Source organism: Colletes gigas, unplaced genomic scaffold, assembly GCF_013123115.1.
Source record: "Colletes gigas isolate AHSC1104 unplaced genomic scaffold, ASM1312311v1 Colletes_gigas_Sc00036, whole genome shotgun sequence".
Taxonomy (NCBI): Eukaryota; Metazoa; Arthropoda; class Insecta; order Hymenoptera; family Colletidae; genus Colletes; species Colletes gigas.
This window is the reverse complement of record NW_025106665.1, coordinates 76571-94599: the sequence shown is the minus strand read 5'-3', so window position 1 is coordinate 94599 and position 18029 is coordinate 76571. Positions and strand designations below refer to the sequence as shown.

The window sequence follows — 18029 nt, the reverse complement described above, 5'->3', positions numbered from 1 at the left end:
TTTTGAGCGGTGCTTTATTTGGGTCGAGTGTCAACAACGAAGCGTGCAAGTATGCTTTGTGGACTCTTCGACAAATGGCACCAGTAAGTACAAAAGCGCTTATACCGTACGACCCGCGAAACGGGGGATCAGCGATACAAGGCCGGTGATAGATCGATCGACTAGCATCGACGGAATTCTGCGATCGACAGTCCGGGAGCTCGTCTACCTTCTTGCCCGCTCGCTCCGCGAAATTAATCTGGAAATGGACGATCTTCCGTTTCCCCTGACGCGTGTCTTTAGATTCTCCCTTCCGGATTAAAAATTTTATTTTAATGCAACTATCTGTCTATCGGTTTATAGTGTATGACTAGCGTAGGTTCGGTAGATCGAGCCTGTCGCAGCCCATAATAAAGCAGTTTTTAAGGTTAACCACGTGGTATTTAATATTTCACCGATCTCCTTCATCCCCCGCCACAGTGTTGCAGACATCAGGATCGAAAACCCACGAAAATGTAGGTAACGTTGTTTGACTTTATTTGTCGCGTCTGTCGGACCAGGTTGTAATTTAATACAAACAAGAAGTTGTGTAAGCATACGCGCGTTACATTCCATGGAAACCTTACACGAAATACGTTGAAAATTCATACGATAAGTCAAAACCACTCACGAAATCCCATGTAATCATGGCCTCTCGCGAAAGGAACGGGTCCATATTTCGCCCGTGCCAATATTGGCTACCGCGCCGCTGTATTATAGCAGATTATTCAATGTCACGGAGAGATTAATGTCCCATCTAGATTTGTATCAATAAAGCAGAAACAAAGGGTATTTGTGTTGGCTGGCATCCATGCATTGAAATCTTCCGTTATTCTGTACCAGAGACAAAACAACTTCATTGTCCCCTCCGATAACGAAGATACGATTGAATAAAAAATTCATTATCCCCTACAGAAATAATTGGCTATAATAAATATCTACGAATCACGGGCGGAGAGTATTTCATCAAAAGAATTAATATTCCTATTTTAAAAAAGTGATTTACGAGCGAGTCTTGATAAAAGAACGTAAATTGTTTTTTTTTTTTAAAAAAAAGCATTATAATGAGGATCGATCGTTCGCAAGAGCAAGTAATTTTTACTTTATTTATGAAATAGAGAATTATTCATCGCGAAACGAGTCTCGGTGCTGGAACGTGAAAACCACATATCATTTTACGTCGACGCGAGAAAACCGTGACACGAGCCCGCGGAGATGTCACAAAATATATTTAATTTTCAGTAGAAAACGTACGTTTATAAATCCAAATACTCGTTTAATTATTCGCCGTGTACTTTATGAATAAACGAACGTATCTATCGAGTGTCTCGTTCGATTAAAATTCATTCTTCTCCTCTACTTTAGTTTGCGTATAATACAGCTTCTAGACTCTCATACGTAATTAACTTTTACCGTGGGCGAGCCAAATTCGTTTGATCACGTTGTCTCGTGAAAATTCATTCGGTTCATCCCTGAAAATTTTTTAATATTAAAAATCTGGTATGCCCGTAAGTTCCTTGACGACTCCCGTTTCATAACAAGTTGAAGAACGGATCAGAGGAATTTGGCGTCCCGTTTCTACGTACAGTTCGCCCCGCTAAAAGCACTCGGGGCCACTAATTAGAATGTGAAGGGGATGGGTACACTTTTCCGACGGTACGAGACTGAAACCGTATTGGAGAGCCAATACGTGATTTCAGTCCGGACGGTCGGCGTCGTCCAGCCAGTTCGGCTTTCATCTGCGGTTAACCCACGTTAAAGCGTTTCGCGTATATTCCTGATATCGATCGACACATAGGCGGCGTTGCACAGCTTTTGCTATAACCCCGATGTGGGATTTCGCGGAGAAAAAGCCGAGCAAAATTGACGGGTGGAAAGTATCTGTACCCGAAGTGTAGAAAAAAAGAAGCGAGAGAAGCCAGGGGAAAAAGCTACCCGGAGAAAATAGATAGTAAAGACGAAAGGGATGATAAAAAATTCACTATCCACAGCAGCAGTTCGTACACGTACGAACACGCGCATAATTACATTTTTATTGCCTCTGTTACGATATCGTGAATATTTATAATGCGGTTCATTTTATTTCTTATCGTTTCCATAACTTCGGAAAGCTGTTAGACGAAGTCGTAAAACCGTTCGAACGGATGGCGTCCCAATTATTTTAATCGGTATAACGTTGGAGCAAAAAACCTACGAATCTTGACGATCTTCAAACTTTTCGATTTTCCATCGCTAAATGGAAATAATGATCGTTTTGATACGTCGAAATTCTGATCGATATTTTTGTTTGTATTTGGAACGTGTGTGATGATGTTCGATAAAAGTATTATGTCCTGTTAAATTTTGTTTAGTTGTAGCGAGGATCTGAAGGAGAAAAAATTACTTCACTGTTTCGTTTTTATTCACGATTTTTTAACGAATATGCTGTCGATTGATAGTACTGCTTCGACGAAAATATGGATTTTGCATCGTAAATATCACTCGGAGGCAATCTTCATACTTCACTGCGGTACCTACGCGACCAATCCTTCAAATGACGTGCACGGAAATTCCGCGCGTTCGAAATCCCCCGCAAGTAAACCAATCAAGCCCAGATGAAGCTTCGAAATAGCTGACGAATGATGTGCCATCATACAGTTACAAATGAAAGATCTAATTTCTGAAACACGGGCAACCGTCATCCGTTGACTTTGCAACGTCACTGTGTCGTTACGATAAAATCTTCGACGATAAAAGCTCTTTTAAATGAAATAAAACGCTTTTATCATCGTCATATTGAAATAAAAAAGATTATCGAAAGTGATTGTTCGAAAAGAATACTATTTCATGGTTGGCCGCAAAGATTGTTTTCCACTTCTCTGATCCGTAGATTTTAGTAATAATTCGTAGCGAAACGACTGTTTGATACAAAAATGAAAAAACCGTTCGGACGATGCGCTTGCGTAGTCATAACACGTTCCTAAAAGCATTCTATAATCCCGTTACTTTTCCGAATTGCAAACTAAAACTTCAGCAATACGCTCCTAAACGGTTGAAGTTTTATTCAACCCAACACCATGATTATCCTCCCCGGGCCATTTTAAGCAAATCCAAGCTCCGAACGGCGATCGCGACTGACCGTACGCGAAACGTAGGGGAATAAAATGAAACGGCCGAAAACTATTGAAAAGCGAATTCACGATACGAGGAACGAACCGAGGGAAGAAAGGAGGCCGAAAGGTTACCGAGCGGGGACATAACTGTCGTCTCTGGTATCATCTGCTGCACAAAGCCGTAAAGTACGGTGCCCGGTTATTTCGGTCAATCCTCGAAGAGGAGGCCGTCCGGAAAATATTCACATCGATCTATACCGAGTGACCTCTCTCGCTTCCAATCTTCCTCCGTCGTGCGACGTACGCCCGCACATGTACACGCACCGGTGTTACACAACCGTGCAGATTCGTTCACCCTGACCAAAACTCTTTTTACCTTCGATCCCTACCCCCGGCCATTCCGTGTCTCCTCGCCCTTTTTCGCCGATTCCCGCCCAACCTTTCTCTGCCACGGTACTGGCACGGTCACTTTTTTTCGTGTCTCTTTTTCTCTTTGATAGTACACGCGATAGCGGATACTGTGTAGCTCATATAGAGTGGCTTGCACCTCAAAGTGCTCTTTCGAGCCGCGCGCGAGAGCCAGGTCAACCGCATCGCTCTTCGGCTACACGAAAGGACACAAAACGGATCGGCGAACCGGATCGACTATAAATACTTCCACTTCGTCGCGATCGCCATTTTTCGGCACGATAAATACAGTCCCCGGCGATTATTCGTCGGCTAGATACCATTATCGCGCGAAGGGGCGCTCAAACTTCGCCGGCCAAGTTATTCATGCGTAAACCGGTCACCGGGTCGCGTTATTTGCATAATGTGAACGTCGGGAAGCATTCGTTCCTTGAGATGGATCGACGGTAATCTTCTCTCAACCCCTTCTCTTCGAGGAAATTCGATTTTACCGATTTAATGCTCGAGACTATTACCTGGCGTCATATACTATCCGTAGACAGAACTGAATTATTTACAGTTTACGATGTATTATCAAACCAATTAACGAACTTTTAATTATTAAATACGTATCGTTGCGCATTGGTAATAAACTTTATTACGTGTAACCGATATATTGCATAATTTATTTAAAATGTGCAGCATCCGCCGAAATTTACATCATTCGCTTCGATGTAACGAAACATTAGCAGCCTACATATTCCGATATAATTACATGTACGAAGTAAAATATTCAACATAAATGTTACACGAATCGGTATTAATTTTCGACTCTGTATTAAACCAACAATACATTACACCTGTGGATATCAAATTATTTTACCTGATGTATTAATCGCGTAACCACAAGACTGATGAAATTTACCTAAATATTTAGAAGCTAGCGAGTAATGGATTTTTGAAATTGTTGTTTTGCAGAACCAAAAACCGAAATTCTGGGTGCGCCAGATCTGTACATCAATCGAGGTAGCACCATCAACCTCACCTGCGTGGTGTTGGAAAGTCCAGAGCCTCCAGCTTACATATTTTGGAATCATAACGATGCCGTGAGTATCTCTTTCTTTGTAAACAATTTCAGCGCCAGACATTCTTTTTCATCGTGGACATAAATACGTCTAACGAAACGTATGGCGGTCCGTAATGTGAAAACGAGTGCAAATACGAAAATATCCCGTGACCGTAATTCATAACCGAGACAGCTCGCGCCGGTGTCGACTTTGTACGGGGATAATTAATGATGATAGTAGTTTTCTTGAGACTCTCGCCGTCCAATTTCGCAAGATGTACATCCTGTGCACGTCGGGTACATTTTTACTTTCTGCTTTAATGAAGTTACTTCGAAATTTTCAACGTCGTCAGAAATGCGTTTCTCTTTCGGAATTATTTCTTCGCGGCCTTTTTTCTACGTACAACTTTCGACTTGATCGAAAACCTGTCGCAAACTTTTATTAATCCTTGGGCAGTGCGCAGAAGGTACTTTTTAACGTAACACCATTTTAATATAAATCCGTTGATTTAAACGATACGGAAAAGTGTCGAAGAGAAATATTTGTTTCAACCCCTCGAAACGTCCGTAAAAATTTCTGTAAACGCAAAGTAAAATGTTTTCTTTGTCAAACAAAGCGATGGAATAAGTAACGAAGATAAACACTGCGAAGGAGTTTCAAAGTTACTTCGAAATGTTCCTAGCTTGTATCTCCGCGTTTACTCGTATGACGCATTATCTAAAGTACACAAAGTATTGGGTACACCCTGAAGAACAATTACCATGAATCACATCCCAGTACCATAAACATTGATCACAATTAATGTTCCTCTCCGCCATACGCTTTTAGCCCTTTCGGAGCGTGGTCGTCCCTACCCCTGCTATCCGAGTATGCGTGAACATAAAGGAAGTCTATAAAACACCACCGCGTCGTCGAGTGTACGCGAGCGAAAGACCGATAAATTTTGATAACGTTGACGTTACGAACTGCTAAATTGTCAACGGTGGCGCAGCTGATAATGGCGCATGGGAGACACCATTAGGCGCATTAAGTCTGACCAAGAGCCTTGGGATTCCCCGCCGCGAACAGAACAGGACCGCCAAGCCTTAAGATGAATTCCACGGCACGTAACTAACGGCTCGAGGCCAAACACTCTGCAACTGTTAATGAGACAACCGGGACCAAAGTAATTCGCATAACGATTGCGCAACCGAACATTAATTTAAAAGATACTCGTTCGCGTACCCCTTTTCTTCTCTGTGGTCGTCCCTTTCTGGTCGAATTTCGCTAGAAATTAGGAATCGAGTTGTTTAAAACCAGAGAATCAACAAAATGATACACTTCGTAAGGAAGGATAGTATTTTGCAAGCGTGCGAGTATTTTCTGTGCCTGGTTAAATTCGACGTTGATACGGTGTATGACGTTCGTCGGAAGCGATAACCAACCGTGCGACTAAAGACTGGCGCTAAAGTTGTAAAACTTTCAAGTACCGGGATACATTTTAGGGCAACTGTGTTACGAAATATGCGAGCGGGCAAAGTGCTGCAGCTCGGTGAAATACGACGGGAGAAAGTCTTCCAGGGGGTCGCGGGGGCGAACCGATAAGAACTGGAATCGTCCCGTGGGAACGAGCCGAGCCGAAATTGCAATCCTTCGATGATAAGGCCGACGTATCGATCGATCCGCGCGGCGAAACATTTTCCACCCGTAAGGAATCCACGGAGTTTGGCGGGGTTTCCCCTTACGCTCCAATAAACCTCGTCCCTTTGATTTCAATTGAATTTCGAGACAGCGTCTTTGTTCCATCAGCTTGCAGCCAGGAGAATGTGTTCCGTCTGGGCTGTCGAGTGTATCTGCGAATTCATCTCGATGCGCGCGGAAGTGCAAGTGTGTGGTCACGTTTTCCCGCGCGTTTCTAAATAGAGGAGACCGAGCGAGTCGCAATTAAATTTACTTGACAATTTGTCGATCGCCTTTCGCTTCTGTTTGTTCTCTCTCTTTTTTAGCTATCCGTTTGCTCGAAATATCTATGGGCCACGATACCCATTAATGAAAAAGCATTCTTTTTGTTTCTTGTCGATCGGAGGCATTGATTAATAAGCGAGCAATAATTGAACGTCCGTTATTAGAATCTTCGTTGTCCAGGTGATGGGCAATCACAATTAATCGAATAGAATGTACAGCGTGACGATAGAATATTCTCAAATTATTAGGTGAAATTAAAATGTTCCATAAAACATATAGTTTTGATTAATTTGCTTCTCTACGCGAGGTAACGAGAACCTAATATTTTTGGAAACAGAGTCCATATTCTAGGAGCTTGCACTGGGCCTGTATATCGCCATTGTTGTAACGATTGATTCGATTCGATCGGTTCAATCGGTTTACCTGAATGAAATCCTATTAAGGAATTGTTAAACGAGATACAATATCGCGTCTTATTTATGTGGCGATCGTGGACGATTGCCAAAAAGGCAAAGCGAAGACGTTGCCAAATCGGTTTCCACGGTATTACGACGACAGAAATAAAAGCGCATTCCGCGGATTTGTAACTCTCATTTGTTCACGATAACGGTCACGGTACACCAATACCGGTCAATATGGTTTAACCCTTTGTATCCCAGAGTTTCCCTCTATCGGTAAAAAATTCCAGCGAAACTTGACTACCAGGTTCGATAACTTGTTGGTAAATCGCGCGTTCCCCGAATCGTTTTAGGGACGCGCGAAAATTAACAGAAACAATGAAGTGGTACCGCGCGTAAGAATGTGTTCCCGGAATGCAATTACATGCGAAACCATTCCAATGAATGTAAAACGATTACGTCGATTGCAGGAATAAACGGTCTATGGAGTAATACAAACTTTCCAGTTGTTGCAATCGATTTTTGTTAATCGCTTAAGTTCCGTTGCTCCGCTGCAGCGAGCAAGCGAAACTTAAATTAATGCATTGAAACTTTGGCCCGATTCGATTTCGATTCAACGTAACTTTTATCAGCGAATTCTCCACGTCAGCGTAGAAACTTGTTGATCCTCTTAAGGTAAACTCGACTCGTGTCATTAGTATACCCTGTACCTGTTCGAAACATTATATCTGTACAGAGTAGCCTATTTCAAACACACGGAATAACAAATGTGTTTTGGGGTTTGGGTAACAAATAAATATCAAATTATATAGAAGCTCTCTAACTTTGGTTCAAGTAATATTCGAAATTTTATGACGCGTCGTTTCAATTTTATTAATGTTTTGCTCGGGGATGATAGGATTCGTTGCTTTTTATCAGATTTAAGCACTTTTCTTCTAAAACTTCGGTGTTTCTACTTTGCTCGGGAACATCTGCGGGCAACCTAAATTTGTAACGCGTAAGCACCACCCCAGTATTTACATAAGAAGGGAGTATTTGTCCAGTGTCAATGTATTTGCCGAACTCCCGCTCGACCCCAAGTAAAAGGGTCATTGTGTACAGCATACGTCACACGGCAGCCAGCTTTATTTACAACTGTTTACCAGCCGGATACAATTTCGGGCTCGAGTATCCGCAAAAAAGCTCGATTCGTGTCCCCTCAAAAGGGGAGGTTAAAGCTCGCGTTACCTTCGCGTGTGACATCGCGCGAGAGCGAACTGTTTGCTGGCATCGACCGCGGAAAATTAAGGTGGACGCTATTTGTCGCCTTTGTTCCCGCCGATGATGCAACGACGGTTTAAATTGTTCACGGGATAAACGTACCAACGCGACGGCGTTCTTCCCGGCGACGTAAAATTCCCTGGGGACCGTAGACTTCGTCGGTTGTTAAGCAAACAAGGCAGCCTCAAAGCGGGAAAAGTTTAAACGACTCGCGAAACACTGACACGAAACAAAGGAATTATTTATTTAACTAGTTCGGCGCTCGACCAGCATCGAAAATCAAACCAAAGCTGCGGTCTCCGTAAACGATTTTGCGCGAACTGGCGATCGAAAGTGGAGAGTGGCTTATTCTGGCACACCTGCTATGTTAATAAAGGTACGTGTGAGCACGTTTGTCGGTCGTGAGAGCAATGCTAATTATAGCGTTTCGTTCTAGGTACGTTAGATGACGCATCAGAAAGGCTATTCTAATGGATCCTGCCTTAGATATGCCTCCCAATTGGAAACCTTCCAGTTGATGAGTCCCCTAGCGAATCTAGGACGGAACCCTCATAATTGTCATTGCTCTTACGGCCGATAAACGTGCTTGCACGTACCTTTATTATCCCTTTAACTACGAGTATATTTTGGGAAGTCGTGCTCCCCGAACGTAAACAAATTAATACGTGCCAATGAACGAATCTAATTTAAGATACAAGCCTCTACGAACTTTCAGTCATTGCTACAGACGACGATTCATCAAACATTGATCGTTACCACTGCTATAAACATTCTACTAAAATTTTTAAATCCAGAAATTTTCCAAGTATGTGACTGCGACATTCAGAAGTTGGATTTTCAAACGTGCATACAAATACGTTCAAATAGAGATAGAATTTTGTCTGTGAGTGTGTGCGTACTTGTGGGGTTGGGAAACTTCGAGGATAGGTCAGTGCATAGCGAGAGTAAAGTGCAGTCGGTTGCAATGCGTTTTAGGGAGAGTTCTATCTGAGAAAGTTTTGAGAGAACTGGCTAGTGTGTTTGTGCTACTCGTTTATGTAAAGTTTCGTTAACATAGAACAGGGAACAGCGAATATCGACATATTAAAGTTATAATGTAGATAGTTATTATCTTACTACAGTCTAAATAATAGTTAACGCTTCCATGTATTCTATTTAATTATGAAAACTATTCTATCGTATCATTCGGAAATCAGTAATTTTATCCAAACCTACCTGTCATGCAAATAGTTTATTAACATAAAAGAATAATGGAGACGCAATAAAGGCTGTAATACGAAACTAAGGCCAGGTAAAATCCTCGTTTATATGAACTTCTTTCGCTACTTTAGCGTACTGAACTCGTCCCTGAAGTTGTGGCTGCTAATAACGAGACACTCTGTATATCTGACTCGGTAAACATTGCTTTCATAACATCCTGGAGCGCAGCATTATGCGAACAATATCCCTGATACTCCTTATTAAAGTAGACCACAATCATTGACTTGCATGTGTATTAGCATACACTCTACGGAAAATTTGGAGGGAATATCTGGTTGCCGTTGAATTTTAAATTGCCGTACAATTTTCTCAATATCGAAACTCCAAGGAAATATTTAATTCGGTAGTTATTGAGTTCCAATAAAATTTTCAATTTAATAAATCTGTCACGTTGTTGAAGTTACGAAACGGGAGAAACGTAGAACAGGAAGAAGGAGAATCGCTTGGAAACGCGCTAACAAGACGCGACATTTTATTCCATTTAAACGAAAGCTGTGTTTAATGGACAAGCAAATCTTGAGAATATTATTACATCAATAGCGTTCACGTTCGCGTTATTTCCGCGATATTCCAGGCTGTTGCGGAAACGTTTCCAGGATACGGACTCGACGTCAACCGTAATAACAACTTCGTGCACCGATAATAACATTACCACCAGCCTCGGTTTCCAGAAACACTGTATTTTTTCGTTCGACGTCCGCTTTCGAACGTTGCCCAGAGGCGGCCGAGAAATCGCGAAACAAATGCCAATTTCGCGGCGCAACAACAGACGTCTGCGTCCGGTCGCCGCCGACAAACGAGGAAACAATTGCACGACGAAACGAGAATATTCCTAAGCTCGAACTGGAAAATATGTTCCTCGAGAAATGAACAATGCAACAAGAATACGAACCAAGGCGAAAAGAACGACCCAGATCTCGTTATTTACACAATTATTCAAGACTTCGTAAGACATCGTGATTTATTTAAGGAAAAATTGAATTGCAGACCGGAGGGTCTTTGCAGGCATTTAATTAGTAACGACGGATTAAATAATTAGCGACTGTCTCACCGTTTTGAACTTTAAAATTTTATCCTGTTCTCTGACATATAAATAAAGAAAATCTATACAGTATGCGTCTCAAAAAGGGCACACCCTGTATAAACACGTTCCCGAATAAATCCCAACAGATTCGTTTAATTTCGTACAATATCCGTCGCGATAAATTGAACATCGGGCATCGCACAGTTTTCGCTGTTCTAAAGCGATCTCGCGCACTGAAACGAATCGATCCCAAAGGATTCAATCAAAGCTGAAACGCTATCGACTTAAATGAAGCAGATAAATTAAGATAAGGGCGATGGGGACGAGGAACGGTGACGCGAGTAGGGGAAGGTGGGCGGGGACATAAGTCGAGGGAAAAATGTAGAAAGACGAGGGACAAGGGAGTCGTTATCGGGGGCGCGAGGATAAGACCGATAAGACAAACGGGTGGAAACCATTCCAATGGACCATTGAGTCCAAGACGTTCCATCGGGTCGTCGAGGATCCCGTGGGATGTCGATTTCTACCATGAACGCGTAATGAGGCTGACGAGACTCCACTCGCTTCCTTCCATTTCCATTTTACCCTCTCCTAGGCCATGGAGACCCTCGCTCCGCCACGCGTTTAAAACTCGCCCGAATTACAAACTCTACGACGCAGCGAAATTATCTGGTTCGTTGAACAGTCTGTTCGCCGACAAGCTGTGGCGGCCAAGGCACCACATACGCCTTAGCCGTTCGAAGCCGCTACAATGTATGGTTGCACACGAGACGATGGTTGCACACGAGACGATGGTTGCACACGAGACGACCAGAGCCGCGTGAGCCGAAAAGCCGTTGTCGTCGTCTCTGACCGTCTTTTGTTTTTGAAGGCCTCTTGGTACGGTGGCGATGATCGTACCAGAGAGTCGAGCGTAACCCGCACCACGAGTCACGTCGTTGTACGACAGCAACAATAAAATTGTGCGGAACGGAACAGGGCGGAGTCATTATTTTCCCGATCCCACATTGGTGACCCCGACGTGATCTCGCCGCGCAAGTAAAGTTTTTTTTAAGAAAATTTGGACATTTTTCGTATACGGACAATATTAGTTAGGGTAGAGAAATAAGTGTATAGTGTTAAGGATATAAGAAAAGGACACGGTCTGACAAATAGTAAGCGCGGTGTGTGTGTGCGGTGAAACTATTTTTTTTTTTGTGACCAAGACTGGTAAAATGACTGACCCTACCGTTAACGCGGGACATCCGGGAGTGTGCCGTTGGCAGTTGATCGCGTCGCTGTACGAATACCCGAGTTTTGTCCGGGAGACCCGGAGATGTGGTTTTCGATGGTAGAGAGAAGTTTTGAGGTATCCAATGTAACGTCGGAGACCACGAAATTCGGGTACATTCTCGGCGCGTTAAGTGCGCGACACGCCGCGGAAGTAAGAGACATTATCATGAATCCTCCGGCCACGGATCCGTACACGACGCTCAAAAATGAGTTTATTCGCCGGCTTAGTGCTTCGCAGGAACAGAAAACGCGACGGTTATTGGAACACGAGGAAATCGGGGACAGAAAACCGTCCCAATTTCTTCGTCACCTGCACGGATTGGCCGGTACGGCTTTTTCGGACGGTGTATTGCGGACGCTTTGGATGGGCCGACTACCTGCTAATATGCAGGTGATTTTATCCACGCAGCGGGACACCCCGCTGGATAAGGTGGCAGAGTTGGCAGACGCTGTTGCGGATACGATGACACCGCGGGTACACGTCACGGAGGCCGCGATTACGGGCGTATCTACATCCTGCCAAATACCCCCGCCGGGCCCGAGCATCGAGGCCATGTTAAACATTAAGATGTCACAATTGGCTCTTTCCTTGAGGCAGGAAATTTCTGCCATCCGTGAATCCTTGGTGGACCAGGGGCAATCTTCCCGTCGCAGGTGGACCCACCGAAATCATCCAAACTCGCGCTACCGCAGACGATCTCTATCGCGATCGCGAGAGCGGCCCGCGGGAGGACAAATGGACCATCAAGGGAAATGCTGGTACCACTGGCGGTTCGGTCCGGCCGCGCAGAGGTGCGTTGCACCGTGCAATTGGAACGCCACGGATCAGGGAAACGACCTAGGGGAGTCGTTGATGGCGGCCAGCGACACAAATCCAGCATCACGCCGCCTCTTCATCTTAGACAACAGCTCGAAGACGGAATTTTTAGTGGATACCGGGGCCGATTTGTGCGTTTTTCCGCGCCGCCTGCTAGGCGGATTGCGAGAAAGATCGGAGTACCAGCTGGCGGCGGCGAATGGGAGTGTAATTAACACCTACGGGACAGTGTCGTTAAACCTGCACCTCGGCCTACGACGGGATTTCGTGTGGCGATTCGTGGTTGCGGATGTTACAAAACCCATAATCGGGGTAGACTTTCTCGATCACTTCGATCTTATGGTGGACATCCGCAATCGTCGCCTCGTCGATCGGACCACGTCGTTAACGGTCCGCGGAACACGAGCCGAGGATGAAACGCCGTCGGTGAAGACAGTAGCAGGGACTACCGTTTACCACCAGCTCCTGATGCAGATGCCGGAACTTACACGGCCTAGCGGCACCCCGATGAGGACTACGCACCAAACGGTGCATTACATCGAGACAACCCCTGGACCACCCGTTTCCAGCAAGCCGCGGCGGCTTGCACCGGACCGGCTCAGGGCTGCCCAGAAGGAGTTCGACGCGATGGTGAAGATGGGCATCGCTTGTCCTTCGAAGAGCGCGTGGTCAGCACCCCTTCATATGGTTCCGAAGAAGGGCGAAGAAGCTTGGAGGCCTTGCGGTGACTATAGAGCGTTAAACGCACGGACAATTCCCGACCGATACCCCGTGCGTCACATTGAGGATTTTGCGCAACAACTGAGTGGCAAAAAGGTATTTTCCACAATAGATCTCGTCCGAGCTTATAATCAGATTCCGGTTGCGTCGGAAGACGTCGGAAAAACGGCCATTACAACGCCGTTCGGGCTTTTTGAATTCCCGTACATGTCGTTCGGGTTACGAAATGCCGCGCAAACATTTCAGCGCTTTATCGACGAAATTTTACGCGGTTTCGATTTTTGTTACGCGTATATAGACGACATTTTGGTCGCCTCAGAATCCCAAGCCGATCACCTGCGCCATTTAGAATTATTATTTAAACGATTAAAAGATTATGGCATTGTTGTTAATCCGAATAAATGCACGTTCGGACAGGAAGAAGTTAAATTTCTAGGCTATCGGGTAAATGAAAGCGGCACTCAACCTTTGCCCGGCAAGGTACAAGCCATAAAGTCATTTCCCCTTCCGAAAAACGCGAAGGATTTGAGGCAGTACTTGGGAATGCTTAATTTTTACCGCCGTTTTATCCCAGATGCCGCTCGCTTTCAAGCACCCTTGAACGACCTTCTAGCCGGCAATTTAAAGGGCAAGACCCCGATAGCCTGGACTTCGGAAGCGCGTCAGGCTTTCGAAAATACCAAAAATAGTTTAGCAAACGCAACCCTGCTTTCTCATCCTGCGGTCAACGCTCCATTGTCGGTTACCTGCGATGCTTCTGATTACACCGTAGGAGCTGTTTTACATCAGTGCGTCGGCAACGAACGACAACCATTAGCATTCTTTTCTAAGAAATTAGGATCTGCCGAAAAGAAGTATTCAGCTTACGACCGGGAACTACTTTCTATCTATTTAGCAATAAAACATTTCAAACATATGCTCGAAGGCAGACATTTCACGATTTTTACAGACCATAAACCCATAACTTTCGCTTTCAAACAGAAATTAGATAAATGCTCTCCTCGACAATTCCGATACCTAGATTACATTGCGCAATTCTCTACAGATATTCAACATATTTCCGGTAAAGACAACGTCGTTGCCGATGCACTGTCCAGAGTGGAAACGGTTAACCACTCGATTAATTTCGAAGAATTGGCAAAATCGCAAGCCCAGGATGAGGAGTTGCAGCGGTTGTTGAATAGCGAATCTAGCCTGCGATTACGCAAAGTCTCGTTGCCTGGCACGTCTTCCGAAATTTTTTGCGATATTTCGACTAAGAATGTAAGACCTTATGTCACCCCTCCTTTCCGACGCGCAGTTTTTAATATGTTACATGTATTATCACATCCAGGTATTAACGCGACGATCAAGCTCATAACGCAACGTTATGTTTGGCCGTCGATTAAAAGAGATGTTCGCACGTGGACACGTTGCTGTATACCGTGCCAAAGATCAAAAATTTCCCGTCATGTGACTGCACCATTGGCTACATTTGTTAAACCTTCTGCGCGATTCGAACACATTCATTTAGACATAGTAATTTTACCGGTGTCCGAAGGTTTCAGGTATTGTCTGACCTGTGTAGACAGATATACGCGGTGGCCGGAAGCCTTCCCCATGGTCGATCAGGAGGCCCAAACCGTAGCTCGAACCTTTTATGACGGTTGGGTAGCGCGGTTTGGTGCTCCCGTACGGATTACCACCGATCAGGGTAGGCAATTCGAATCCAAATTATTTTTTGCGCTGAACAATTTAATTGGATCCACACGCTTTCGCACAACGGCGTATCACCCAGCGGCCAATGGGATGGTAGAGCGTTTTCACCGACAGCTCAAGTCGGCTATAAGGTGCCACGGATCCGACAGGTGGACAGAAATACTTCCGACGGTTCTACTCGGTATTCGTTCCGCCTGGAAAGAAGACCTCGGCGCTACCTCAGCGGAATTAGTTTATGGCGAGCCATTAAGATTACCGGGAGAGTTCTTGTCTTCGCATTCAGCGGAAGGCACAGAAAATGCTTCCGATTTTACTAATAGACTACGCAACCATTTTTCTAAATTGAGTCCCTCTAATGCATCACGCCATTCCGTTAATCGTACATTCGTTTTCAAAGATCTTAGCAGTTCAACACATGTTTTCATCCGAACAGATTCAGCCAAAACTATTTTACAACCCGCTTATGAAGGTCCATACGCCGTAGTGCGCCGAGGCGAAAAAACATTTACAATAAACATTAGAGGTAAGGAAATAAATATATCAATTGAAAGGCTAAAGCCTGCTTATATGCTAGCAGAAAACAGACCGGATCCCGTGAGCATAGAAAATCAGCCGGTCACACAAACAAACGTACCTGACAATGCGCCGGTTATACAGCAACGTGTTACGCGTTCAGGTAGACGCGTACGTTTTCCCGAGCGATTTCAAATTACGCGGTAGTACTTAAGGCTTGCGCATTATTATAATAAGTATCATATACCATTTATTTTTTTCCATCACTTTTATGTACTTTCATGTATTTTTAGGTATTACGTATTATATATTAAACTCCATGTAAATTCCTTTTTTTTTCAACTCTGTTCAAATACTGTAATGTAAATCTTAGTTAGGATAACGTATTTTATATAATAGAGTAAATGGTAGTGGTAATGTAGTCGGTCAATTTTTCGTAATTGTGCCAATTACTGGCAGGGGGGTAGTGTGGCGGCCAAGGCACCACATACGCCTTAGCCGTTCGAAGCCGCTACAATGTATGGTTGCACACGAGACGATGGTTGCACACGAGACGATGGTTGCACACGAGACGACCAGAGCCGCGTGAGCCGAAAAGCCGTTGTCGTCGTCTCTGACCGTCTTTTGTTTTTGAAGGCCTCTTGGTACGGTGGCGATGATCGTACCAGAGAGTCGAGCGTAACCCGCACCACGAGTCACGTCGTTGTACGACAGCAACAATAAAATTGTGCGGAACGGAACAGGGCGGAGTCATTATTTTCCCGATCCCACAAAGCCATAAAAATCTTGGAAATCTGAGACCCAGTTGATACCGAAACAGTAAAATCCCAACTTTGTCTCTGACTTGCTAGATTTTTTTTTCTTTCCGATGCTCGGAAAATTCTCAGCCGGAGAAGATTAAAAACGACGTCTCTTGGCGTCAAAAGAGTTCGGAGTACACGGTGAAAAGACGTCGGAAAATTCTTGTAGATCTTTTGAAATTTAAAAATTTACTTAGAAGTTGTTAGCGAAACGTTCCGATGAGTTTAAGAAACGCGAAGAAAGATATATACGATCTAGTTTTCGATTATAGACATCTACGTTTCCGTGGCCAAAAAATCTATTATTTTTATTCGTCGAGCGTCGAAATGTGGAAAGAATTCGCGATTTAATTTTCGTTTAATAATATGCTTGCGCGATGCAGCGCGTTTAATGAAAATCTGAGGATCACGGTAAACTTCAGCGACAAACTTTGACGCGACTTTACGGCGTATATCGACATTCTGCTTTTTTCAGTGGCAAAGTTTAGCCGCGCTTAGCGTGCCCAGTACCGCGAACACGAACACGAACAGAAATGTGAAACGTGCGCGTCGCAGTTATTACCCGTCGTGCGCGGAGCCCGGATTAACCATGCACTTTCGAATGAAACTTTCGCATATTATTCTGCGTTACATCACGGACGAGATACCGGAACGGAAGGAGCAGGGCATCCCTTATCGAGCTACAGAGTTACAACTTTCTCGTACGATTAATCTTCCTTTAGAATCATTCGAGCGAACTACAGACAGATACGTCCAACCGCGAAAAACATTGTATTGTTACTTGAAATTCGATTACGCAAACGAAACGTCGAGACTCGTTGAAGCAAAGACACTATTATTTACCGGACACGCGTATTCTATTGTTAGTTGGAAATAAACCTCGTTAACGCTTGCGAGAACTGTTTCTCTTTGCCATGGTCTTCGTCGAGAAAGTGTCAGCGTCACAGTTTCCTCGCGCTGAAAACAGAAGACACTTTTACCGTTAATGGGAAATCGCAAAAAGGTCAAGATTTCTGCGACGTTGTCAAGAAAAAGAAATATCTAAGAATGAGTTTGAAGAAAGTTCGCAAAGGGTGCAGTTCCTCGCGACGGGTTTAAGATGGTACGTAAGACTAGCGCACCGAAGGCTCGAGCTCTGCAGATCATTTATTTAGAAATCCGTCTCAGGTCTGACGACAGTAGTCGCTCTGCTTCTACTTCCCTCCGCTCACGAGCGTACGTCGACCCTTACGACCCCTGTTAAAGAGACACTCGCGAGGAACGTCAAGTGGAACAGGCACAGGATAAACATAACGTTTGCAGGGGCTGGCAGTGTGTACCGTTGCACGTTCGGGCGTTGCACCGTGCCACCTTCGCTGAATCTATATTGTTGGGATGTCTACGTAAACGGCCGTAGACCAGGTCAATAAAATAGGTAAACATTTATTAGCCCGGAGACGATACCCTTTATAAACCCCAGCAGGAGGAACAGTTACAAAGCAATAGCTATACCGAAATGCACGACCGTTATTCTTTTAAATATTTTTACCAAATCATTGCCGTGCAATAAGACACTTTCAAAATCTCCCCAATATTCTGTGCCACTTCCATCGCTCGTCAGAGGACTACGCTCAACCTGTACCTCTCTCACGAGTACTCGACTAACCATCAAATGTTCTGGAAAAATGTCTAATTTCGATAGCAGCGGCTGACGTAGCCGACGATAAAACTAATATAAGTCCGAGACTCTGATCGTACCCTCGCAGCTTTCATCCGAAAG

The 18029-nt window shown here is 44.4% G+C and overlaps 2 protein-coding genes across 3 annotated transcripts in view; one reads left to right on the top strand and one right to left on the bottom strand.

Moving 5' to 3' along the window:
* Positions 1-8416, bottom strand: part of LOC122402457 (fatty-acid amide hydrolase 2-B-like) — an 88168-nt gene extending 79752 nt beyond the window's left edge. Inside the window, exon 1 of the mRNA XM_043405247.1 lies at positions 8269-8416. The gene's annotated coding sequence lies outside the window, so the exon portion shown is untranslated. The remainder of the gene's footprint in view (positions 1-8268) is intronic.
* The window catches only part of LOC122402460 (zwei Ig domain protein zig-8-like), a 387868-nt gene that overhangs the window by 365462 nt on the left and 4377 nt on the right, over positions 1-18029 (top strand). For both annotated transcript variants that reach the window (XM_043405252.1, XM_043405251.1), the window contains exon 5: positions 4476-4603. In XM_043405252.1, the coding sequence (XP_043261187.1) occupies positions 4476-4603 (128 nt within the window). The remainder of the gene's footprint in view (positions 1-4475; positions 4604-18029) is intronic.